This window comes from Electrophorus electricus, chromosome 3 (genome assembly GCF_041902795.1).
Source record: "Electrophorus electricus isolate QZ-2024a chromosome 3, ASM4190279v1, whole genome shotgun sequence".
Lineage (NCBI taxonomy): Eukaryota > Metazoa > Chordata > Actinopteri > Gymnotiformes > Gymnotidae > Electrophorus > Electrophorus electricus.
In genome coordinates this window covers 28,175,995-28,203,141 of record NC_137499.1, presented here as the reverse complement: position 1 = coordinate 28,203,141, position 27,147 = coordinate 28,175,995, and the positions used below count along the sequence as shown (strand labels likewise).

Genomic DNA, 27,147 nt, shown 5'->3' with positions numbered 1-27,147 from the left:
CGAGTCGCAGGACTCGCAGTAGCGCCACGAAGTCAGTAGGTGGCTGTAGTGCTGGAGGGAAGCAGCGTATGTGGCAGAGTCAGAGGCAGGAGGCAGAAAGAGTCAAGCCAGGAGGCCACGGTCATGGCACACGTTGCTTTTATATCCAGCGTATTAACTCAGGAGGAAGGTGGCAGGAGTTGCGGGTGGAGGGGTACAGAAAAACATTCCATAAGGCACAAGCTCCGCATTCACACAGGCCGATGCTTTTTTTCCTTTATGCCTCCATTTCATCCCCTTCAACAATTTTTCATCTTTTGTTTTATTGTTTTCCCTCTCTCGCATGCATCGTCTTCCGCTCCTTGAGTCTCCCCCCACCCCCACCCCCCTACCTGAATCGTGCGGAGAGATGGATGCTTGTTTGGTCATGTGCCTGTGCTCCGACTGTCCTTCCGGACACAAGAGCGGGAGCCTGTGATTCCTTCCCTTCGGCTTTTCCCGTCGTGCTTGAGGTATTCGGTGAGCAGTTTGTACTGAAGGAAAAAGCCCTTTGGTTGTCCAGACCCCCTTTCAGAACGTCCGCGCATCCCCCATCATCCGACAACTCTGCTCCGTATGCCAGCGTGTGCTGCACCTTTTTCCGAGCAGCATGTGGGTGCTCGCGTGTGTGAGTAAGTGTGTGTGTGTGTGTGTGTGTGTGTGTGTCGGAAAAGCCTCCCCCGTCACCCCATCCCTCACCCTCCACCTCCCCTCTCTCTCTCTCTCTCCCCCTTTCCTATCTCCTTCTCTCTCCCGCTTTCTCTCTCTCTCTTTCTCTCTTTGAGAGCACACTTTTACTGGACTTCCTTACTGCACGGATCTTCTCATTAAACAGATACGTCAAGAATTGTTGCCTAAGCAAGGATTGCCAGTGCAAGAGTGAGAGAAGAGCTTGAGGAAAACGAGAGATAGAGGGAGGGAGAGAGAGAGAGAGAGAGAGAGAGAGAGAGAGAGAGAGAGAGCAAAAAAGGACAGGAAAAAAAAAAGAAGAGGAAGGCTGCTAGAAGCATTTTTACTCCGGTGAAGATAGTGCTCCTTCCTCTGGGTGTCATCCTACTAAGCATTTTATACTGATAGATATAAATTATAGAAAAGAGCTGGTGAGCGGGAGAGGATTCACTCGGGTTTCTTTAGCTCAGTTCTAGAACTTGCCAAACTAAGGAGACTCGGTATTGCTGTCGACAAGAGCACCTGGCCCCTCGCTCAAGATGATGATGTATTTGTGGGTATGTAACATCTGTCTCCATCAATTGTCAGGATCCTATGTGCCCAGGGTGGTGTCTACCTGTGCTGTGTGTGCCTGTGCGTGAGTTTGCCTGCAGTACTGTATAGTAACTTGTTAATATGTATGTGTGTGTGTATGTGTGGGGGTGTGTATGTGGGGGTGTGTGCGCGCGCGCGCCTGCAATTATTGATATGAGTGTGTGTGCGTGTGTGTCTGTGCACACACGCGCGCGCGCGTTTGTATGCGCATGTGTGTGTCTGTGTGTTATCATACCTTAGAGCTGTGTACCTAATAAGCTGCACACGTCTCCATTCCCATGTGTAGGTGGGAGTTTCACAGGTGAGAGCCGTGTGGAGTGCAGGGTTGTCACTGGCTCGTGGTAATTAATTTAATAGCGTGGATATACGAGGTGTGGGTTCCCACGTACGATTGCAAGTTTCCCCTCTTGCCTCGCCTTGTCTCAGACTGCTCTGTGAATGAGGGCGCTGAACACCCTTCTCCTTTACATACACGCCCTCGCACGGCTAAACGGCTGCGTCACAAACACCGCATGCCACGGCGTCATCTCGGCAGCGGAGCGCGCGGCGAAGCGCGCGGTTAGAGCTGCAGGGTTAAGGCACGGGGAGGCTCTTTGGAGAGCTCCGAGCGAGCGCGCCCCGGCCCGCTCATTATCCGTCGCTCCACCTGCCATTATCGCTCTGAATCGGCCCTGGCTGGGGAAAATTCACCACGCTTAATTGCCCGCGTGGTAAATTTAAAGCACCCGCCCGACTTCTCTACAGTGCCGGTTTATCAGGAAATTAATCTCCCTTTAATCGGCCTTAATCTGATGGGCAGTTTAAATGACACTTGCGTGCTCACTTAAAAAAAAAAAAAAAAAGAAAAGAAAAAAAGAAATGACAGAGGGAGAATTGCCCGTCGCTTTAGTTCTTTAGTCTTGGGGAGGTTTTTTTTTAAGCAAACTTGGACAGACGTAAATTGAGCTTTTAATGTATCTAAGGTACTGTGTGTGCCACAGCGCAGATAACTGGGGTGTTAACAACAGCACCTTTGCCTTTGCCACTGCTCTGTAGCTCATAAATGCTGTATGCCCTTATGGCAGTGTACTGCAAGTGCCTTCCTCTACTGGATTATCTCATTTCTGGATTTAGGAAATAATTCCAGTCCCATCGATCAGTGGAAAGCACTGGCCATGTAAACTACATAAAGACTGTGTGTGTGTGTGTGTGTGTGTGTGTGTGTGTGTTGTGACTTATTTTCCTGTTTTGTTTAAAAGGTTTATGTAATGCTTTCAGTGCTAATGAACCCTTTGTTTTTGTTAACATTTTTGTTGTTGTTATTAAGATTAAATAACTATCTGAGCTTTGATTAAGTTATTTAAGTTTTTTTTTGGTGGGGTGGTGGTGGTTGTGTTTTAAAGCACTGTTTCCAGAATGCAGCATTATCACTTGTGGAATTAGTTAATTATCTAACATTTGAGTTTAATCCTTTGTATGCACAGTGCATGAGGTGACCTTAGTAAAGGTCTTAAGTCAGAATAAGCAGTCTAAGGATTGAGTATAGTGTCATTTCTATATATGAATATAGGTTATACACATTGTATTGTGGAAATCGACTGACTGGTGCCTTAAGCACACTTGAGAGTCTCCAATTGCCTATTGGTGTAACTACACTGAATAGAATTCCTTATATTAAAAGAATGAATATTGAATGTTTAATTGGAACATGGATGGTCTTGAAGGAATATAAGCTGAAGAAAGAGTCATGGCTGAAATTTCCCTTGGGGTGCTCATATAACTCTTCTGAACGAAAGCACATACTGCTCATCAACTCTTTTCTTTCTCTTTGCATTTTGATTTGTGTACGAGTGGAATAGGATCCCGAGAATTAAAAGACATGCTACAAATTAAAAGACACTCTGCCACATCAAATGTCAAATGATGCCTGTTTCTTTTTTAATAAACATATCTTTTATACATCTAAAAAAAAATCCATTTTCACTGGATACACTGAATTTGATTAAATAATGGAAGAAATAGTCAATTCCTTTTTAGATGAAGAACAAGCTATGATTAATATCAGAGCAGATAACATTCTGTGTGGGCATGTGAGAGTTTAGATCACCTTCCACCATTGTGCTGAGGGCGTTAGACAAAAGGCATTGTGGGCAATGCTCAGGGCTTGCTGCTCGGTTATGATGTTTCTGCTGAGAGCTCCATTTGTGCCCCAAATGTTGGCTAGTGGGGCCTGCGCGTGTCCAGTGCTGCTGTAGACTTGTGGCTCATGTCAGCAGGCCGAGGCTAATTTTACACGCAGCTCTCCCTGTAACAGGGCTTCTGAGATCTCCACTGCCGCGGGCGTTTGAAGTAATGCCGCATTATGACCAGCATTAAGTCCACAGTGCTGGCAACCGAGCCGTGATGGCACGGATAACCCTGGTATTCACGTTCTCATACGCTGCCCCTCGCCAAATAGCAGCCTCCTGCCCACTCTTAAAAAGTGCTGCGTTTGTTTTTTTTCCCCCGCTTTGCTCTGGTGTGTGTTGGAGTGGGGCCAGGCAGGATTTGGATGGCGTACGAATCGATGCGGGAGGAGCCGTGCAAGCGTCCGTGCCAGGGGCCTGGAGGGGGCCACCCCTGCGCTCTCCCTCCTCTCTCCCCTCCAGGGGCCCCTGCCGCTTCGAAAGGTGCCGCGTCAGACTCGGCTTCCGATAGGTGCTACGAAAGCAGTTTATTCGATTGATTGAGAAAGGTCGCCCTCAGTTGCGCGTGGGATTTGCGGGGTGATGGGGAGCGCGGGGAGGCGGCAGGGGCGTGTGCGTGCTTCGCCGCCACGGTCCCGCTGTGCTTTCTCACGTGTGTCCTAGTCGGATCGAACCTGGGCCAGGCTCTAGCCGGCCGGCCCAAATCTGCACACACGGTATTCAGTAGGGTTTTAGCAAATTCACACTGTTGTCACGATTACCCAATCACACAGCATGGCTCATACTTACCAAGCAAGTTGGAGTGAAGCCTGCTCGCACCCCAATCAGCTGTGAGCGGCAGAACCCAGTTATCATCATCATCGTCATCGTCGTTGTCTGTGGAGAGATTATTTTCATCGTCATAAGCGGGTCTCTCTTCTGAAACGGTCAAGTCCAGCACAGTGTAAAACTCACTGCATGTCGTTTACAGGAATCTCTCCTACCGGAATGCCGGTTTGGTCCCTTTTGTAGGACGTGTCAAATCATGAGAAAGAATGCAGTACTGTTAAAACCCTTACTGGGAGAAAGAGTCCCAGAGAAATTAGACTTAGACATTCACAGTTCATCTTATATGTAAGTTTGACAGTTCACCTCAGAATCTGGCACCTCATAGCTTAGAGTGTGAGGTAGTCATTTCTTCATCTGGCTGGCACTTGAACAAGTGCAGCTTGGTGCACGTTACCCTCGGGTAAGCCCTAGCAGGGTTAGACGCGTCTGGCTGTGGAGATCTGCTCATGCTGTACATCACAATCCCTATCTATCGTGTGCACTCGCATGAGAACTTTGGTTACATCTTCTGTGTTCAGTCTTTAACACCAGCTGGACTGAGCAGACATAAACTCTCTAATCTAAGGCGCTGGCAGCTCATGAAAGGTATTAATGGTAATAGCAGGGCCATCGAGTCAGCAACGCACAGATTTAAAAATTGCCCCTTGGATGGAGCTTTCCAGCTTATGACAAATCAATGCATAGCATTTTCATAACAAATGGGCTTGGCATTTGGAATGCCAGACCAGGAGTGCCGTGGGTTGCTGACCTGTGACAAGGGGGCTGCTGTATTTCATTACGTGGTGTTGAGCTGAGCCTGTGGCTTTCTCGGGGAGAGAGGCCTTGCACGCCTGCCCGCAGCGGACACTGGTTGTGGAAGGAGGAGGGAGCGAGCCCCTGGCCACGAGGAGATCCTGCTCAGCTCCATCAATGTGTTCCCCGCGCCCCTGGGGACCCCTCCTCGTCTCAGGCCAGCCGGTCGCCCACTGTCACCACGGAGGCTGACTTTCATCGCACAAGGCGCGGCCCTGCCGGTAACCACGTGTCACGGAGCGGCATGTTGTACAGGATGAGCAAGAGTTCACCCCCGTTTCTGGAACAGAAGGAGAAGTTGTCGCAATGGCAGATGAGGGTTTGACAGGTAGACCCAGCGCCAGACGGCTCTTATGTTAGCTTCTTCACAGATCAGGAGTTTACTGCTCCCTTTTGAGCACTGAAGCCTCGTAAGAGCATTTATATTCCTCACCGCCTTTCATCTTTCCAGATTTATAACCGTTTTTTTTTTTTTTTTTTGGCATTATGCAGTTCTGTCATGGACAGTGAGATGGTGTGCACTATGCCCCATCTCAAAGCGCTACGTGGATATTAGCATTCTAGCATTTTCATCCTGTAGACTGATTTTTTTTCATCGTGTTAAAACCAGCAAGCCCAGTCTTATGAATTTAATGCTTATATCATCATGGGTCTTTATTATTCCTGTATTACTGTTATTTGTTTGTTACAGTGAAAAATGCTAAGATGAAAGGAACGAAAAAAAAAAATGATGTAGGCATTTGGACTGGATCATTTGCGCTCAAAGATCGGTCGTGTTCCGTTCCACTCCGGCACAGCGAGGGTGGCACGCACGAAACGGCCGCCGCTGTAATGAAATTTGTTGCCACAGATAAAACCAAGGAGCAGAGGCGCTGCGAACGCCTCCATAAACAGCCTTTATTATATCAGTGTATTCATCACCATAAAAGAATCCAGTCCATCCACGTTCGGCGCAGAGCATTGCAGTAGGGAACCCCCCCCCCCCCCCCACACACACACCCTTTTTATTGAGCCTATAAAAGGCAATACACCAACAGCAGCATATACCACAGAGAAGGAGGAAATCACTTTAGCGGCAGTTCGGGATCTGCGCTCCGCGTTAGAGCAGCCTGCGCGGGAAAACACCTTTGTGATAACAGTTGCAGCCCGGCAGCGTGATGCACTTGGAAGCCCCGGTAAAGGCCTGGATGAAACTGGAGATTATTGTCATTTTGAGAGAGATCAATGAAGCTTTGCTAATAATTCACTGCAGGGGAACCTCTGGGGACGTGGCATTTATCTACAAATATCAGCGACGGGCAGTCCAATTGCTGGGCTCTTGCCTTTGGTGCCTGTGCCAGTTCAGCGGGTCTGCTTAATATTGAATGCTTCCCCCTGACCAGAAAGAAAAGAGGGCGGGGTCACGCAGATCGTTTGCGGCCCCGGTAATGGGCACGTGGTGTTTGAACAGTCTCGGGGACACACTGTCACGCATGGCCTTCCAACGCAGAGCTCCCCAGGCACGATCAAACAACAAAGGCTTGGTAGACATAAAGATATTCCATTGAGAAACACTGGGCTTTCTGTTAAAGCCACATTGCTTGGTTTGGGCACTTGTTTGTTCATGTGAAAAGGGCTGTTTCAGGGCTTCCAGTGAGATTTTGCGTCACTGTCAAATCTAGTTATGATTGGTAGAAACAGGGACGCTAAAACACAAATAAGGTAACAGTTTGGAGGAAAATGAGTTCCAGCATTTCATGATTCCCTTCACCCTTTTCCCGTCTTGGATCATACATTTTGTAGTTTTTAATTTAATTGCTGATATTCCCTGAATCCCCAAAGAATATAAAGGATTAATCATCTAGTTCATTTGAACCGGCGATATGGCCCTGAAGTGAATTGCAGTTTTGCCAGTTTAACCCTGTCTGCCCCTGAATGTGACAAGATTAACATTTTCAATTAGCAGTGCATAATTGGGCCATGCGCACGGCAACCTTCTTGCGCCCTCCGAGGGGGCCAGGGGGCGTCTGGCTGGGTCACTGTCCATGGAGCCCCACCTCTTATTTGAACAGCCCCCCACCCAAGCCCCACCCATGCCGCGCGTCATTCGTTAATCCATTAGCAGCTTTCCAGGATGGATCCCGTCCTGCGCTCAGTCTGCGGCGTGAATCCTCCTCGCAGCCCCTTACGTGAGAAAGTGCACACAAATAGATCAAGGGGGCCGGGGGGTTCGAGGGGAGCATGTTAACATCAGCGGGAAAGCGACGGTTCCGAAATCGAGCACTTCTTCCTGTCCTCCTGCCACGACGTATTGGTGTTGATAAGGCGAAGCAGTATCGGCGAGCGCAGCCTGCCTGACTTTTTTGTGGGTTTTTTTGCGTTGGTAAATGGGCTGATATTGATTTCAGGAGATCTGACGGTTGCAGCGGAGATGTATATTCTGCGTCGCGATAGCGAGAGGGATAACGACCGCAGCACAGATACGCCAGACGGGCCCTGGCGCATTGTGAGCACCCCTGACGAGAGGCCCCGTGAATGCGAAACCGGGCGAACACAGGGCAGGTCGTACTTTCAGAGATGTGTTGCTGATTTGCCGACGCAGTACTTCCCGCCGCATCCTGCGCTGGGTGGGGTCTGACCCGATAGCGGAGCATGTGTGTCTCTGCCTTGGGGCAGCCGCTGTCCCCTTCCAGGTGCGCGCTATCGCCAGACGGGCGCACGCCTCCTTCAGGCCGCCGGCTGGCTCCGCGGCCCACTTCCGCCTGGTTCTCTGAGTGTCTGCGGCATGAGAGAAAACTGCTGGAAAAGGTGAGCGAACACCTCGGCACAAGCGGTGTTTATTTTTCTCCAGCAGCCTACAGTCGCTATCCTTTATTGATGGGAGATTGTGTTTGACACTTTCGAGCAAGAAAATAAGCCCAAAAACAATCGTCCTGCCTTTGTGATTCATTGCATTGCACAGAACTAACGCTTGTCTCTTCGCCTATCTGGAAAAAAGCTTTTTGCTTTCCTACTAAATGTTTACTCGAGGTGCTCGACATTTGCCTGTTTTATTGCTCCTTTGGTATGTGCAGTGGCACGGTGGGTCGCGCGCACACGCCAACGCAAGGTCGTAGGTTAAGATCCCATCATTCCCTACCAGAAACAAAAGGTTCAGCAAGGAGACCCCCGCATCCTAATTGCGCCCTTCAACAGGGCAAATATCTGAACAGCAATAATAACGATTCACAAGCCTGCAGCTGTGCGTTCACGCTCGGGATGGGAGTTCGGAAAAGCCGTTAGGCTGCAGTGGTTGTGTAGCGCTCGTGAGGTCGTACAGAGCCCTGCTGCATGACATCAAAAGCTCTTGGGAGAGCAGTAACCAGAACAAACTGAAAGGACTTTTGATAGCTGCATCATTCATTGGCTTGTATCATGCGGCAGAATGTTTGGGCCAGCGCGGTCGTGCTTCCATATTTCCGTGTTCCGTACCTTCCATCTTCCGCGCAGCGTAGCGAATCACCACCACGTGCCACGCGTTCTGCTGGTTTCGGCATCGGTGCTGGGTCACTAGTCTTTAAAAAGGATAAATAAATACTTGAAGCCTCAAAAGTGATAACCTTGCAAGTGATTCTCTTTGGAAATGGGTTTGCTGCTGATTCCTAATGAAGCCCCCAGCATCATTAAATTAAAACCTATGATAAAATGAAGAGGGAAGAACGAAGGACTCAAGGAGGCCAGGGAGAAGGTCTGTCCTTTCTTATGGTGCCAGCTTACAGTGGGAGTGGACAGAGGGCGTCTTGGGAAGCTTATCGTCTCATTAGGGCTGTGTGTCTGCTGAAGCTGGCCGGTCCGCAGGCTCTGTAATGAGATGGACATTATGCACACTGGAGGGAGAGAGCAGGTAAAGGCGCTCCTGTGTCAGAGAAACATCACTCCCAAACGCTTCGGAACTGGAGCAGAATCCGGGGCCCCTCCGTGCGCCGCCTGACAGCGCAGTGTCTGAGGATGACTCTTTAATTATGGGAATTGACTCATCTCTGTGTATTCACTGAGGTTCAAGAGAAAGTGGTTTTTTTTCTTCATGTCTCTCCCTCCCCCCAAATACCCCCCTCCACCAGAGGCACCACCACCACCTTGTCATCCGGCCGTAATTTGCAAGCCGCGATGTCGGCTAACTCCGCTTGTGCAACCGGTGGGCGGTCCCCATCGTGCAACGTGTCAGCGCGGTGTACTTTTAAACGAGCCATCAGTAGCCACGTTAGACCAGTGGAGGTGACTGCTCAGACGCCCCCCCCCCCCCCCCAAGGAGACCCTCAGACTGATAGGAATCCTATAGCTGCATTCCAGTGATCCCACCGACGTTTTAGCCACATCACCTGAGCTTAATGGCGTAGGTAATAATCACTCACGGTCCCTTAGTTTGGGAGATTAAAGCAGCTCGGTCGAAAAATAACTTTAGGTCTCGTTACTGCTCGAACGGAATGACCCCCCACCCACCCCACCCCGCTGCCTCGACTCCCTGCAGTCGATATTAAAGCCAAAAGAGTCCATATTGTACCTGTCTGCACTACCCATGGCCAGCAGATGAACAGCACGGAGCAGGTGACTAGTGAGAGTGTGGACTCCATGCTGTCCTTTCCACACTACGTGTGTGGAGCTGAGTATAATTGGTATTATGGCAGCATTAGCCTCTGTAGCTAAGGTAATCACACGCCACTAATAAATCATCACCACTTCAATTAGCAATTAGAGGAACGGGGGTTCTATTAAGCACCTGGGGCACTGAAGTAATTAATGTTCAGATATACTAATGGTGGAAAAATCATACAAATACACACATAGGTTGATGGTGCCATTTAGCTATTAATACCTAAGCTAGGAATAGAGAGTAATAGTAAGCAAAAAAAGGAGTGCTGACAGGGTGTGTGCTATGAGAAAGCTCAAAGTGCCCAAACACACACATCTCTCTCTCTCTCTCTCTCTCTCTCTCTCTCTCTCTCTCTCTCTCTCTCTCTCTCTCTCTCCTTCTCTGTCTGTCTCTGCTTCTTTCTGTCTCGTTTTCTCTCCCTCCCTCTCAGCTAGTTCTGACACTCCTTATTCCCAAACCCCTACAATACACACACAAATCCACAAATCCACACATACACATACACACGGCATTTGCTAGGGAACCTTTGAAACAATAGGGAACATCATTAGCCCACTGGAAAGCCTAGCGCAACCTGAATAGGCGATGGGGGCGAGGGTGTTGTGTCAAATACTCCAAATGGAGAAGGGGATGCATGTGGGGAGTGCTCCTCCACCTCCCGCTCTATTGACACGCTGTGAAAAGAGATGCCGCTCGGGGAGAGCGCCTTAGCTCCGTCCGCAGCTAACCGCAGCTAACCGCAGCCCACAGCGACGAGGCCTGGTACGCTAGCGACCTGCTTACGACAACAAAGCGCCATTCAAATGACTGACTGTGTTCAAATGACTGCGTTTTCACTGCTATGCCCTTCTAATCTCCACCAGTTTACAGTTGTTTTTATTTTTAGTATTGTTTTTACAATATTATAACATAAGCATTAAAAAACTCAAGCGTTGTCAAATGACCTCTCAGCCATTTTTCCGCATACCGAGTCACATAATGGCAACAAGCTTGTCCTTTGTGTGTGCTCCTTTGTGAGTCCCGACGCCGCACTGTTTCACTCGGTGGCTGATTGTGTCACGTTCGCACAGAGAACCGTCACCTTAATGATCATTTGTCCCATTTTGCCCTCCAGCTATTGTAGGGGCCCATGATGTTAATGTGTTGTGTCACAGAGCAGGTGGACTGTGTGTCGCAGTAAACAGCTAATTCATTGTTATAGCGAGATCTGTGGGAAAGGAGTAATATATACAGTATGTTCAGCCTTAAATTATTTAGTAGAGAGCTGTCCACCTCCAGCAGAGGTCCTGTCAGATTCTCTCCTTCAATCCAGCTTGCTGACAGCAGTGTTTCATAATGCTGTTATTTATCGTAGCCCGGAACATTAAAGAGCCAGACCGAACACTGGAATGTGTGTATAACAGTAAAGGTTCCTCTAGTGGCGGATGTTTTTGGAGTTTAAAAAAAGGTGATTTTTAAAGGTAAGTATTACCTTGCTTGTCTTGTACAGCAAGGCAGGGAGGAACTCATGGCTTGTGCATGCCCTGTCATAGTCCGAGGCTGTTACAGGCATACTGTTGTCTTTTAAAGATTTGTTTGTCTACGAAAAACAGAAAAATACCAAAAATTCATAGTGTGTCCATGAATAAATTTTTCCTTGGAAATGGACAGGGGTATTAATCAGAATTATGGGAACAGTGGAAAGGCACAGAATATAATTTTGATCCATAAAGATGAGGTGACATTTTTACTCTCAGTCTCATAATTTATTAAAGAAATGTTAACTTTGACATAATTGAGTCTATTATATGAATAACACTGAATAAATTATTGTATCAGTAACGAATGTCTAAGCTTATATCATTTTTATTGCTATGCTTATTACATAAATTAAAGACAAAATTCTTCTTAAATAACCTGGAGGTAAATGGGTTTTGTCAGCAACACATGCTGTATTCAGAGGCAGGCAGTATGTGGCAGAGGTGACTTTAAAGGGGGACTAGGAGAAAAAAGAGAGGTGCACGACCTCAGCATGCCCTAAAGTTAATGTACAGTGCCCTAAAGGTAACGTTCTGTGCCCTAAAAGTTAAGTGTACTTCACTAAAGGTGCCCCACTGTGCCCTAATAGTTGTGTGCAGTATTGTGACTAAAGGGTTAAGTGCAGGTCCCTAAATGCTACATACAGTGCCCTAAAGGTTAAGTACAGTGCCCTAAAGGTTAAGTACAGTGCCCTAAAGGTTAAGTACAGTGCCCTTTATGCCCTTAGTGCAGTGTGTTAAAGGCTATGTATAGTGTTGTGTGGCTAAACAAGCAGGGACAACTGCAGTCATAGATGTGGGATTTTTTTTATTGCAGAAATAATTTATGGGAAACTGCAATCATGCAGACATTTGCAGGATGAGATGATGTACGTCTTAAATTAGCCTATTAAGAGAAGCACAGCTCTGTGGTGCAAGGTGAACTTTGACATCTACACTTCATTTGCATGTGCTGATAGTATGATAGTAGAAGCCAGTTCATTAGCATTGCCAGAGATGTACATATTTACACATTTTGCACATTGGAACATTTTCAATCTGTGGTGTGATTGTTGTTTCTATTTTAAACTGCATTTAAACAAGTCTGTGTGAGTTTGTGTATGTGTGGGAGGGGGGCGGGGGGGGGGGGGGTTGGGAAGAATATATTCACCTCTTTCTAGGGACCAGATGATTTGAAAACATGAAATCTTGACAATGTGGGAACACTGTGTTGGTCCCCAAGAGGGAAAACTATTTATTTATTTATTTTACACAAAACTTTTAAAAACTAAAAGAAGCAAAGAAAAAATCAGTGTAGCTAATGAGGCTACGGTGAGTTATGCTTGGGTGTGGGCAATGTTTAGCCACAAATAATACAAAAGTCAGTGGAAAAAAGCCTTACAAAGTTAATACAAGTCCTGACATGTACGCTTGTGTGGGTGTGTGGGTATGTATACTTGGGCAGTCACTGGGCTATGGGACTGTGGGAGACCACATGTGGCAGTGTGTATTAATGTGTGCTGTTTATGTAACTGCTGAAATATCTCAGGTAGTGAGACAGTGGCCAGCGAGGGGTGGAGGGGTTGCTTTGTGTGACAATGTCTATTAATTGTGCTATGAATTACAGCAGGCCGCTTCTGAACACAGGTCACAGTTTGCACCTCTGATCTTGTCAGACACGGAGACTCAATTCCATTAAGACCGACCGCCACACAAGAGTATGGCGAACAAAGGTTTAAATCCATTTAACTTCTCAGTTCTATTTTAGAAACTGCAATTCCCACTCTGTCACGAGCCAAGCAGAATGACAGAAAACACTGCCTATCTGAATTAAAGATAATGAAAGATCATTCTGTGGCTACGAGCAATAGCCTGCGATGATCTCCCCCATTCTCTCAGCTCCATTCCTTGTTCTTTTTTCTAAGCGAGAACATTGTGTCATTTATAATTCCCCCGGGTAGAGTGGGACTATTAATACAGAAGGGTGGGGTGGGGGAGGGGGGGGTATGCTCAAGTGGGGGGAGGGGTGGAGTGAAACTGAATTGAAACATACTTTGCCTAGGCCCATGTTCTGGTACCCTTGGGCATTTATTTCCAAAGTTTGTGTTTAATCACGGAATCTCGACCATGATGCTTGTGACAGGTAATTTCCGTAATGCAGCTGACAGAGATGGATTACATGGAGCCCTATTGGATCCCGTGCTTTTGTGTGTGGGTGATAAGACTAGGTGAGGGTTATCTCGGTATGAGTGCCTCGAATGATAGAGCTACCTAATAAGTCCCGGGATAGTACAGTGAGCAGGTGTAGAGGGGAGCTGCAGCCCTGGGTGCCAGTATAGAGAGGGCAGAGCGCCTGCCGGGACAGGGCCGACGCGCGGGCTGCACCATCGGGCTTGGGTCCCTCAGAAAAGTGTCCAAGGTGGTTCTCTCAGCGTTTGGTGAAAATGACTGGAAAGTTGTTAGATTTGTTGTTGTTGTTGTTGCTTAAAACTTTCTCAATTATCCTGATGGCCAAGTCTAATGCAGATGGACATATTACCAGATTAACAAAAGTGTAATCCATCCATTATATGCTCACATTCTTTAAAGAAACAGTATCTGGAAGATGGTCAGAATATTAATGCTCAGCTTCAATCGTTTAACATTTGTAGGGTTGATGCGCAGCAACATGGGTCCTATTCGGGGCCCCATGTTGTGTTATATCTTCTCTGTGGTGCATTTAATAATTGGGCCTCATTTTTATTCTTGCCACCACAGAGCTCCAGCAGCTGGGTAATTACTGAAAGCCAGCGTTAAGACCGTCCACGTCAGTGTGGCTTTTCATTTTTTCCTTTTCAAGTAACTACCCGTCTTTACCACTTCTCCGTGCGTCTCTCCTTCCTCACTGAAGCTCTCTCTCCGAATCTTCTCATGGCATCCCCAGTCTGCTCACCAGCTTCAAACGCATAAAGCAAAAAAATTTCTTTGGATTCCCAAAAATATTTCATGTTGTTTTGAAATTAGCGTGAGTCCTAGCTGCTAGCGTGGCCCCGTTTTGCTGGTAGTAGCCTAACAAACAACAGCAGGAGCGGCGGGGCAAGTTCTGCGCTCCGACCGAAGGGAGCTGACCCCTGTGGCAGGCCAGGGGGAGAACCATCGAGCAGTAAGGCCTGTCATAACATCCGGATCACCGGGTGTCCGGGTGGGATCCGGATGCCAGTAACGGGACGGCCGCGTGCCGTTCGGATGGGATCCACGGGCCTGTACTTCCCGCGGCCGCCTCTCACGGGCAGCCCCAGGCCCCTTTCGTGCTGCTCGGAGGCGGACGTTGATTTTGCACTGACATAATTAATGGGGTTGCAGCGTGTGCCACCCATTACCATGGCGGGGAGAGGGCAATTGGCCTGCTTTTGTATGTTGTGGCAGATTTAAGGACCAGAGCGTGCAGCAAATAAATGGAAGGACTTTTAATGAGCTGAGGGAGTTGGATGAATATGCTGGACGAGGGGGGTGCGCGGTATTAAGTAAACATCACTGGTTATTTAAACTGGCGAAAAATTGATGATCTCATTGGAGAGCGGTGCAGCTGGAGAGGTGGGAAGCACATAAGCGTCACGCCTTGGCGAGCTATCGATTTACTTTTCTGAAAATGTGCCGATTGATTTTAGGACTGCTTTGGTAACCTGCAGGGTTGTTGTTATTGACTAATAGTGTGTTGTGGAGTCTAGCCGTGAGAAGTATTGGAAGCAGATGTTTTTGAATGTATGTCAATATGTATTACAGTATGTTTACCTCAGATCCAAGGCCTTCTTTATTACGGTGTTGCGCAAAGCCCTTTTGAGTTCATTAGAATAAGGTTTTTAGCCGTGCGTGCTAAAAATAGCGTCTCCGTCTGTCTGTGTTTGTTTTTTCTCGAGCAGATAAAAGGTGTCTCGCGGCTGTTGGCGTTCAGTCAGTAGCGTGCGTCGCCTCATTCGCCAGCTGCCTGACCTCTTCATACCCGGCCTTATTTGTGTTTGAATTAGACGCTGCGCAGCAAGATGTCAAAATGTGAACCTTGGTACTGCACCGTCTTATCGGGTGACGGGGCCGGCAGGACAAGCTGTGCGTGTTCCTGAGCGGCAGACAATGATTATAAGAGCGGTCTCCAGAGATGACCTCTCCTCCGATCGTTCCTCACCTCCTACCACCTCCTGCGCGAAGGCTAGTCCCTCCGGAGTGCCTCTGTCCTCTGCTAATCTTCATAAGGAAGAGGGAAGCTAATTAATGATATGCTAATGGCTCTAACACGGAGTCCCTTTGCAAGACTTTCACAATATTGGTGTACTTAGACATTTGTACCGTTGCTTTACAATGTAATGTTAGATGTTAGAGAAACAAATCCAGTTTAAAAAAGGCTTATGCCTTAAATGACACTTAAGTCTTTGTCTCTGGCTCCAATAAAAAAAAAGTGCACGTTATATAATACATGAAATAAGCTTATGATTTTTATTATTAATACTAATGACCATAAAATATTTAAGATTCTTTGACACTTTTTAATTCTGAATTGTGGTTCTAAAGTACATTTGGTTTGAAATGTTTTTAGATCTTTAGATTTTTCTTCGAGTTAGTGGTAACTGTTATGGCTCATATCTGCTGCATTAATGCTGTGTGTGTGTGTGTGCGTGTGTGTGTATGTGCACGTGTGTGTTTGTGTTTCTCCTCTCCATGATGGTTGTTTCTGTGTGTGTGCGTGCGCAGGTCGCAGGTATCGATGTATGGATGCGTGTGTGTGTGTTTTCCTGCTTTACCGCATCATTTACTGAGAATGAGGCAATGCCAACCAGAGCAGCAGGCAAATGTTAGAGCTTCACATATTAAGCAGTTAATTAATGGACTCCTGTCCACGCGGCCCAGTCGGATCTGTGGTGGCGGAGGCCGCACTCGTAAACTCTGATGGATCGTGGCTGTGTCAGCTCCGAGGCTTTTCCAGTTGCTTGGTGCTGAGCCGTTACTGCGTGTGACGGCCCCTGATTCTGTCAGAACGAATCGGCCCCTCCTCGCTGACTTTCCGGCCAAGGAAAGTGGCACATTAACGGAAGCTACAGCCCTCTAATGGCAGCGTCCTGTGAAAGCGGCGGGAAGTCGTCCGCAGTGTTTCTCCCGGCTCTCCGAGACGTCGCTCCAAGTCGCCGTCTGGATGTGAAAGTTGGCCTCCCCCCGGCCGGGCCCTTCGGCTACCCCCATCCCCTCCGCACTTCTGGGGCCCCGCGTCCTCCCTTCCTCCTCCAAAGGCCGAACCTGTGAACTGCGGTATTAATTAGTTGGAAGCGTGTCACTTTTACTTGTTGTGACATGCGCACCCACGGCCGTCTAATTAGCTGTCCACCGTTCACCTCCACCTCTCCCAGACGTGCGAGCTCTATTTAAGATCTGCTCTCTGTTTCCACAGATCTTGCGCGCAAGCCTTTAAAAAGAAAACGTGGGAGGGGAGAGAAAAGAGGAGGAGCCTTGATTGTTTTGCAGCGGGTTTCCCAGTGAGGTGATTAACGGTGCAGCGCGGGTCGTTTCTGTCACCAATTAAAAAGGACAGCGAAGTCTTAATGCATCGAAACGAGCGCAAATCAGCAGCCCCTGTTGGCCCTGAGCCTTGGGGGGTGGGGGTGGAGGGGCGCGGATGGACAGGCGAGTCAGACACGGCGCAGACGGAGCCAGATGTGCGGAGGTGCTAAAGGATCACTTGCCACGTCCCACCTGGTAATCAATTTGCGGGGCACCTAGTGCGGACGGCGACGGGGTTACAAACGACCCGCGTTCCCGCGGCTTCCGAACACACACTCGAGCGCTAATGAAAGGCGGTCTCAGCTGCCGTGCAATCTGGCCCCACTCCTCATTGGTAGTGAAGTCCCTGATGCGTTGGGCTCATTGTCTCTGCAGTGCCACGCTTAAGCCCCGGTTCCATCTGTTTTCGTAATTACTGTCATGTAAACTGACTAACCCCCCACTCCCCCCAACCCCCCATATACACACACACACACACACACACACACAGACAGACTTGCCGTGCAAAACAGGAAAAAGAGAGAGAGCGACGTCTGATTAGCCCCCAGGCGTTGATCGCCGCTGATACGGCAGCGCGAATTTGGAAAAGTGTCACACATTCGGAGGCAGTCTGGATTCCTCCCGAGACCGGGCTGACGTGCCACTCCGGCTCCGAGTCAGCCTGGCTCGCCTCTGCCTCGATTTCTATTTAAAGAACAGATGTAGGGAATACAACACTAGGCTTCGATATACATTAGACTCTCCCCGGCAGTGATGATTGAGAATATCACTGCAGTCTCTGCTGCAGAGAAACAAACAGTAGCTGTTTACACTGAGCCTCAGCTGTCGTGTCATAGCTATCATGCCTATGCCATCAGTCCCACTCAGCCCAGCATGATAATGGCTGAATTGCTGATTCCCCCCCCCCCCACCCCCCCACCCAACTTATCCTGCTAGCTCGGAGGATGTTGCCATCATCCTGACTTAGGTTTTACATTAAGCAGCCGCCAGGTCGTAATGAAAAATAACACTAACAACGGCCCGGCCAGGATCCCTGCGATACACCTCCATGCGACTTCATCAATCTTCCCCACACGTTCGGCACCTGGTGCAGTCCTGTCAACTTCCTGACACGGGGTGGAGGCAGCCCATCCTCCCTTATTAGGCTGTCAACGATGGAGATGCTCACGTCGGGCGCGCCAGCAGAAATGGAACCGAGGCCGGTGGCTCACCAGGCAGCCGGTGAAATACACACAACCTGATCTTAAATGACAATGTGGCAAGCACTGCCAGGGCTTGTTCATGCAGACATTTCGGAAGGACCTAAACATGCCAAAACTTACTACACTTCTTGAAAAGCCACTCTAATTTCTTGGCGGGAAAAAAAAGAAAATCCAAGCAAAATATTTTGTAATCTTATTTTGATTTTTTTTTTTGTTAACCTTTTGGCCATTTCTCCCCAGACCAATTTTATATCAAACTTCATTAACCATTTTCAACTGCTACTATTTTGTTTAGATTCCTGTATAACAGCACCAGCAGTTACACAAACACAAACAGCTCACGTGTCCCGCGTGTCCCGTTGCATCAGCTTCCACATGCGTGCGCTCCGTCCTCGTTTTTTTTCCCTCAAACGTTTTAGATCTCGCTGCCTGCATCATTAATTATTGAAACAGAATAATGGAAAGGATCAAGCATGTTCCTCGTCACACTGTTCCTCACTTCCGCTGTGATGGGAAACGTAGTGCCTTTAGTATATGACCTTCAGGTAAGGAGTATTCTAGCCATGTCAAGACATTAGAGTTAAAAAAAAAAAAGGGAATCAAGAAAGTTTTTCCCCCCAAATGAGAAAACTGGAAGCAGCTCTAGTAGTATGGATTAACCACCGATAATGCTCCTTTCCCACGTACGTACTTACTAAGACTTGCTCATTATCATGTACATGTCCCATGGCATAGAATAACAGTTATTATAAGCCCCTCAGTTCGTATTCCAATTATTGAAGCTTCTGGAAAATTCGGAATTTCTGGATAGCTTAAGATTTGTTGTCTGTTTCTGAACAGAATGGGAAATATTCATCGTACCTTAAAATATTCGCATCCAGCCGGCCCACACTGCCCGCCCCCTGCGTGCTGTACTGTACACGGCAGCCTGGAGTAGGTGACAGGGGGGCGGGGAGAAACTGCTTCTGGCGTGGAGCTGCCTGACTCAGCAGAAGTCCCAGACATCGGTCGTGCGGCGGAGAGTAGCCGTACTTCATCACACGGCAGAGTCGCAGCCGCGCATCGCAGGGTTGGTGGGGGTGGGGTGGGGGCGTTTCCGTTCATGCTCGGACGCATCGGGGGAAACGCGACAGGCTAGGTCGAGGAGGCGCACTCTTTGGTTGGGGAAGGGGGGGGGGGGGGGTGGAGGAGGTAAAGAGATCCTTGCCTTAAGGCATGGAGACGGGTGGAGAAACGCAAATACCACAGAACCCAGTCCTCTGCTACTGTATCCAGAATGTCTGCCTGCCTGCCTCATGCAACTTACAATACCACTGCTATTCACCATCGTTGTTTTATTATAGCTTATGAAATCTTACTGCTTAATGTTGATATTCGCTTGCAAATCACCACAATGCAGCTAAAAAATAAATTCATAAATAAGATTTAAGAAAGACAACATGAATAATTCAGTGCTAGCACTTTTCTACCGTAGTTTTGCTGCTGTTGGTTAGTCCTGGATATCTGATGGAAATGAATACCGTTTGTTTGTTTACTTATTTGTTTGTTTGTTTGCTTTTTTGTTTAATATAGCTTTGTTTAATATAGCTTTTCTATCACTAATGGATCTCAAGGAGTTATTGAGGAGGAGGTGAATGGGATTTTGCATGATCTGTTTCTAAAGTGCATTGAACTAACAATACACTAAATGAACCTTTTTTGTTTTGTTTTGTTTTGTTTTTTTGTAAGCAGTACCTAAACAGAAAAAGAAAACGAGAGGTTTTCTTCTACTGGGACTTAATGGCTTATACTCGATGATCAAACTGCCATTTTGTGTGTAGCCTTCTTTTTGAACAGTTAATTAGTAATGCTTTTTCTTCTAAGTAATTTGCTTTATTTTGTCTGGTGTTTATATATTTTTCCTCTGGGCTTTTAGCTATCAGAAAAATGCATCGTTTAGCTCAGTCATGTTTTCGATTCACTTGTCTGGTTTTGCGTTTAAACATGTGGACAAGCAATAAGGTATTATTCATGCAGCTCTAGTTCTATAGATTTTATGCTTATTGTGTAGATTTCTATATGGGCGTTTCATTTATCTTGAGCTCGCTGCTGCTTTATATGTCTTAGATGAAAGCTATTCGTGTATTCGCGATAACCCGCATATGAAACTTTGATCGGCTGCTATAACCGAGGCCAAATGAAAGATTTGTATATTTACAGGACGGAGAGACCACGCGTGTAGAAAACAGCCCAACAAACTGATGGTAGGCTAGTTTGTTTCTGGTGACCATGTCGCGCCTTGCTTCAGATGTCTGTAAAATCATTCCAGCAGGCGCGGCTCGTATACCGTGCGCGAAGATATTACATCATTAGGGCGATTCATTTTCGCGCGAGATAAAAAAACAAAAACAAAAAACCAACAAAAAAACCCCAGGGCTTGCTTCTCCACCCCCTCAAAATGAAAGTGTGATTTAGGATTCGCCCCTTCTCCTCCGCTGCCCCCTCCCCCTCGGCCGTTCAGATGCACGGTAAGATCCCGGTCAATGAAACAGACGGTGCCCCCGGACTCATCTGACAGCGACTGAGAGGCGGAGCAGCAGTCGGCGCAGCATCCGAGCGGTGAGCGGGTCGGAACTGTCGGCAGAGTTCAACTGTCCAGTTACCAACTTTTGTGCAGCATTTACGTATTTTTATGTAAAAAAAAAAAAAAAAAAAAAAAAAAGATTCATAAACGACCGCATTTGGACCGAGTCGGCAAAAGAAGATTATTTTTTTTAGTTTTGTTTACAAGAGGGGTTGCTCAAATTAACTCGGGGGGGGGGGGGGGGAAAGACGCGTTCTATTTTCGATCACAGGGTCGCACGAGAAATTTCTCGCGGAACATCTCGCCGGTTTGCCCAGTCCCAGAGTCACGCACACTCTTGGGCGCTCCCAAGGCGTAACCGCTTCTGCTCCGGCTGAGCAATTTCAGCAACCCGTGAAACTCGGTCGACGCAGCAGGACCAGAGAGAGAACGCGCGTGCAAGCCCCCTCCGTCGGTCCGCGCAGACTGCCCACGAGCACAATGCAGCATCCCCTCACGGGCGGAACGTGCGTCGCCCTGCCTAACGTAGACATGTGTCCGCAGCTCTCCTGTGCCTTGGCTTTCATGTACTTACAGCAGGTGAGTAGCCACCGTTCCTCCGCTAATACGCGAATCTTATCTGTAATTTGCGAAACAGAGCGAGAGAGAGAGAGGGGGGGGGGGGGGGGGTGCGTGGGTGTGCGCGCTGGATTGAGCGGTACACTGAATAAAGTGAGCATTTTCGGTTAAGAGAGCATGTTTGTGCAAGACGGTTTGTCAGCCCATCTTCTGAGGGAATCTAGTGTGATTCTTTAAGTTGTCCGTTCTGTATTATCATTTAGTCTTAAAAACGAGAAACCTTAGATAATGATTGGACTAATGATTAAGGATAGCATAACCACATGTTATTCATTTCTTTGCAAAGTGCAATATGTGGTCGTTGTGTCATTTGGTGAATCCAATGTGGTGAAAAGGGTTGCATTTCATCTCTAGAGCCGCTGATTTTCGCTGATTATTGATATTTCAGCAACATGATCTCCTAAGGTGTTCAACATTTTTGTGTGTGTGCGTGGCTGTCACGAGAATGTCCTGTGTCAATTTATTTTTGTTTTATTTTACTGTGCAAACGTGCGTGTATTGCAAGCCATATAGAGAATGAATATCAATATGCTTCTGCGCGTGCTTATAGTTACAAAGGTCAAGCTTGTATTAAAAGAAAAAATCTTCCCATGGTGTATTTATTCATTTATTCTTTAAATGTTTATATATATATATATATATATATATATATATATATATATATATATATATATATATATATATATATATATATATATATATATATAAATATGGTTTTGATTCTAATCTGGTGACAATTTATGAGGATTTATTTCATCATATGTGGATCTATTATATTGATCAGTCATCAGATCTTGTGTGACTGTATGTATGGGTGCAGTTGAGATCAGCCATCTCATTTAGTTTTAGTCTCTCCCACTAAGCTACCATTAACCTTCAATGACGCCTTTAACCTTTATCTTATCCAATAGAAATTGTACTCCTTGTCAGTTTAATTGCAAGCAAGTCTGATAGATAAATATCTATTTTTTCTGAACAAACGAATAGCTGTTATTTTTCTAATGCAGGAAGTACCGCCTGTCATTCGATACCAGAAATGCTTTAATATTATTAATCTGTCATATGTGTTTTTTATGTAACAACTAATTACATTTTATATTTTAACATTAAGGTTTTTATTAACAGCTGGCAATGTATGCGCTCTAATGCAATATATTCCTATGTCCATATTAATTTTTCACGTTTGTGTGTATGATTGGATGTGTGTGTGTTTGTGGTGTGGTGTGGGTGTGCACATGTATGAGAGGTGAAGCATGTTTGTGAGTGTGCTTGTGTGTTTGGAGAGTGTGCAGAGTGAACTGAGGAATCTGGGTCTTTCAGACTATTTATAGTTGAAATGTAAGGCCTTCAGAATACATTTAACTACAGCTGTGGCTTTGGCTCAGGACATCATGACTGCAGCGTTGGTGTATGCATCCTGTGTGTAGCACCACGTAACAAACAACATGGGCATCTGCACCCTGCAGTAGAGTGATTGAGAGGGAGTACCTGCGGAGAAATATGTGTCAGTAGTCTCACGAAGAACCGAGCTCACAGGAATCTGGCTGTGGTACCTTTGCAAATCCAAAACAAAATGCACACATTCGATATTTTTTCCTTTTTTCTTTTTTCGCAATTAGGCTCAGGAATAAGGACGTGGCAGCTCAAATGTGTTTGCAGGCCGCTTCCCACTCTGCTTGCGTGATGTGCGGTAAATGTTGGTGCGAGCAGGGCCTTTCTGTGAGGATCTTAGCAAAGCAAAACGTGTCCCCTGCCGTTTGGAATGGCGGCAGTGGAGGATTAAGGTCCATTGCTAGCGGAACACAAAAGAGAGTTCTAAACACGTCCCCGAGGAGGCAGAACACCATCAGTATGCACAGGACTGCGGTTCGGTGTTTCAATGAGACTGTGGCATTGTCAAATGTGTACATACTTCCTGTGCTTGTTCAAACTATTTGTTTATTTGTTTATTTAATTACTATTTAATTGCTTAATTGTTTGCCTGTTTGTTGGTTTTTGCGCTGGGATTGCACTCGTGAGCAGAACTGAGTTTATTTCTAGGTTAATGATGAAGACTGAGGGCTCTGAATGGAGTGGGCTCCTGCGCGATGGCAGAGTCTCCCTCCACTTCAGGCTTTGATTCCAAACCACCGTCAGTCGACTTATACGTAAAACATCTGAAGTCGTGCGAGCCTGTGTAGTATGGCCACCATTTCTACAGTTATTTCCTACTTGTTGGAAGCGCCTTCACTCAGTTTGCTTGGCTGCGGCACAAAGATGAGCTTCACTGGTGCCTTGCCATTTATCTGCACGTATTTATTGCCCAACAAACAACTGAATCATGAGCTCATTTGCCAAAATGCCTGCACTGGCCTTTTAATGTCATATAAAACCGATTTAATAAACTGAAGTGATTATTCTGATTATTTTTATAATGGGAAGAGAGGGCTCCATTGGAAAGCACCGCCTCGATACACACAGCCCTGAATATTTTAATCATAAGAGTACCGTATTAAAATGGGAGAAGTAACATAATGTAAAGGATTTGACTGCGTGGTGACTCTCTGCACTCTGCGAATAGTCCCGCTCCACGTTGGGCAGTTTGAGGCTGTGTGCTGACTCAGTGTTGCATAACACGCTCGCACCTGGTTTTTAGCCGGATGCCCTTTGAAGGCATCCTGGATCGAGGCGGCTGTCTGGGCTCCGGTCGAGAGGGCACGCAGCGGGTCACCCAGCGGCTCGACCGTGGGCTTTGGCGCCGGACCTACGGGGGCAGCGTGAAAGGCTTAAGCCGCGGCCGAAGGGACCTCACCGACCCACCGGACCCGCGAGGGCATCTCACCTCGCCCTCTCGCCCTCTCGCCCTCTCGCCCCCTCGCCCCGCATCCCGCAAGCCCTGCCTGACCCCGAGTGGGCGGTGTTGGAGGCGTGGCCAGCCTCCCTGGCAGATTCGATCCACTCTCCTTCCCCAGTCTCCTTTCACACGTGGTGCTCCTTCCCCTTACTCTTTCAGCCATTTGTATCAGCGTGTTTGGCTCTGGTGTTTTTGGTTTTTGGGTGCGGGGTCTGTGTTTTATTGTGCCCCTCTCAGAGTTTCTCTTTCTTTCTCTGTGTTCTGTCATTCCTTGTGCTCTCTCTCTCTCTCTCTTTCTCGCTCACTCTCGTCTTTCTTCCCTTCTCCTCCCCCCCCCCCCCCCCGCCCCAGTCTGCTGACTTTGCGGAGCAGCTCTTCCTCTTTGCTTCCCCTCCATTACATCAGCACAGTGCCGCTCGTTTAGCTCAGCGCTAACGCCGCCGCTAGCCGCTCTCGCGCGTTCCCCCGCGGCACATTCACAGCCCGTCCTTTCCTCTTCATTAAGGGAAAGCGCGCGTACGACTCTGACGCCTCTAACGGCACAGCGCGGTTCGCTCCGTTATTTTTCCTGGAGCCACAGAGCAGGCACCCTGCCACGTGATGGGCTGCGCAGCAGAAGCAGGGTGTTGTAGGTGCTGCGTGTTGCGGCAGATAGCGTGAGGAAAGGTGTTTTAATAATAATTCTTCGCTTCATCTCTTTTCATCCCGGTAGGTAACAAAGCCGAGGGATCCTGAAGCATCTTAACAAAGGGCTTGTCTTGCAGTATAAAGGTTTTTTTTTAAATGTCTATAAAAATATCAGGGTGTTACTGTAAGTTTCTTTCAAGTTATTCCTAGCATGTTCTGCTGTGCTGCCTGTTAAAAACTTCCGGCAATGAACAAAATAGCCTTTTATATATCATTTCTTTTTTCGGTCTTGTTTTCTCTTGATTTGGCAAGACCTCATATTTTGTTTTTCATCATGTACCTTCTAAAATATTTTCCTCTTTTGTTTTAGCTAGTCATTTAGGTAAATCCACCAATATTTAAAGGATGCGTTCATAAGCTTTGAGATTGTCAGGTTATTGATTAGCCCACAGGGATGGGGTTTTTCTTCAGCTAAGCTGAAACCTGAGCGACTTCTCTCCAAGCTGCATCTCAAAGACCAAGTCGTCAGTCACAATGACAAATTGGAAATGATTAAAAGTCCCTTGGTTCACCTCAGCGGCATGTGTGAACCCACAAACACGTGTGCACACACACCGCCTGCTCTCAAACACATCTTGTACGTGTTCCGCTCCTCCATAATTGCGCCCCCAGTGCATACAGAGGGGTCCCCTTGTTTCTGCAACTCCCCAAGGTCTCTTTATCTCGTACTCGACTGGCAGGAAGTACGGGACAGCGTCCCGTCCCTGCGACGCTGGCGCTGCTTGCCATCCAGCATGGCCCACAGTCCTCTACAGTAACCTCACGCCCCCACCACGTGCCACTCTCTGGCTTCAGGAGGGCACAACAGCTGATGACGAGGCACGTCACCAGGAGATGATGAGGCTCCGTGCTCTCCGGCAAACGCCGAGCGACGTCCTGACGACGTCCGTCACCACGCACGGCTCCGGGGATCGCGTCTTTTTGTCTCAGCTGTTTGCGTGCTCTTAATAGGGCACGATTATTGTTTGATCTCAAACAGGCGGGCCACGGGCGTAGTGCCTGAACGATCCGCTCTGCGAGAGACCGAGAGAGAAAGGTGATGTATGTATGTAAATGGGGGCGGAGACCATCTGCTAGGCCTCGCTAAACACATGTGTTCCAGTTTGTGTGTATGTGTGTGTGTGTGTGTGTGCGTGCATTTGTCTGTTTATGTGCATGCGTGTGAGTGATTAGTCTCTCACATTCGTAATAATGTCTGTTTGCTTTTGCAGCTGTTGCACTATTTAGCACCCCCTCTCCGCTTCTCATTTTGCGTGTCGGCACCACGAACAGCTCCTGTGCTCATAGTAGCCGGTTTCAAGCGGTGTGCGGCACGTCGGGGGGGCTGTGGCACTCTCGCGTTTTCCCACTTCATCCGTGCTTCACTGAAAGCCTGTCATATGCCGTCCAGCGCGGCTCCTGGAAGCGCACTGCTGATAAGACTGATCTGTGTGTGTGCGTGTGTGTGTGTGTGTGTGTGTGTGTGTGTGTGTGTGTGTGTGTGTGTGTGTGTGTGTGTGAGAAGCGGATGCGGATTTAACAGTCACAGTGTGTGAGCTTTTTCTGCTGCGGCTTCGGTACGGTGCTGCTCTGCCATTGCAGACGTCTTGGCCATTTTCTTGTAGAGGCACTCAAGCACTGAATGCATGGATGGAGACAAAGATGGTGAGAGAGAAAGAGTGTGAGAGAGAGAGACAGAGAGAGAGAGAGAGAGAGGGGAGTGTAAGCGAGTAAATGAATACAGTACATAGCATGTGAGACAGAAATCTTACAGCACAGAAAAGCAGAAACTGTATTTCTGTGTGTGCATGTGTAAGTGCGTGTGTGTGTATTTCCGTGTGCAAGTGCATGTGTTTGTGTCTTTGTGCGTGTCTGTATGTGTGTGTGTGTGTCTGTGTGTGTGCACACGTGCATGTGTGTGTGTGTCTGTGTGCACACGTGAACGTATATGTGTGCGCGCGTATGAGCCTACGAGCGTGTGCCTGTGTGTGCGCGCGCTTGTGTACAAAGTGACTGAGCCAGTGTCTGCACTCCTCTGGCTGGCGTGCATCACCTGGCTGTCTCACAGTAATTACCCGGCTGCTGAGAGATGGGCTCTAGATCCTGCTTTACGTGCCCCGCTGCTTAACGCGTCTGGGTGAAGACGGGACAGAGCCCTGCTTCTCTCCACCCACCAGGGCCCTCCGTCAGCCTGCACTCGGCGGCCTGCTCCTCACCTCCTCCGCTCGGCACAGAGGTTGGGGCCGTGTGCTGTTAAGGGGAAAAAGGCCTTTTTACGTGGGGGGGGATTAGGTCCACTGCAATCTCTCTGAGTTGGAACTACACTCTAGCTAGAAGGCAGCTGATTAGATACAAAACCACAAACCAAAGCGAGGTGCAAAAACTAAACATGGCCACGCAGAGCTGGAAACAACCACTCAATTATTTGAATCTGCAAGAAGGGGGGAAAATGTGGGTGGGGGGGGGGCTGTCTCATTAATGCTCATCAATATTTAATCAGTCGCATGAATGCAATGCCAATACCAAAATCACCGGTCATCAATATTTCACCGAGCGAATCAGTGAGTACAG

At 47.7% G+C, this 27,147-nt stretch overlaps 1 protein-coding gene and 1 long non-coding RNA gene across 11 annotated transcripts in view; one reads left to right on the top strand and one right to left on the bottom strand.

The window, feature by feature from the left end:
- rbfox1 (RNA binding fox-1 homolog 1) overlaps positions 1–27,147 on the top strand; it is a 184,500-nt gene that overhangs the window by 71,740 nt on the left and 85,613 nt on the right. The window contains exon 1 of one of the 10 annotated variants that reach the window (XM_035523570.2): positions 965–1,244. The exons of 5 other annotated variants lie outside the window; for them this stretch is intronic. In XM_035523570.2, coding sequence (XP_035379463.1) covers positions 1,227–1,244 — 18 coding nt within the window. In that variant the 5' untranslated portion in view covers positions 965–1,226. Of the gene's footprint in view, positions 1–964; positions 1,245–20,377; positions 20,495–20,687; positions 21,039–27,147 lie in introns of those variants that run through there. 4 more of the 10 variants (XM_081710916.1, XM_035523566.2, XM_035523573.2 and 1 more) reach the window with 4 other exon arrangements.
- On the bottom strand, positions 4,056–5,336 carry LOC118240950 (uncharacterized). Its single transcript, XR_004775731.2, has 3 exons — positions 5,023–5,336; positions 4,236–4,322; positions 4,056–4,151 (listed from the first exon to the last, which is right to left on the bottom strand). It is a non-coding gene; the product is annotated as an uncharacterized LOC118240950 (long non-coding RNA).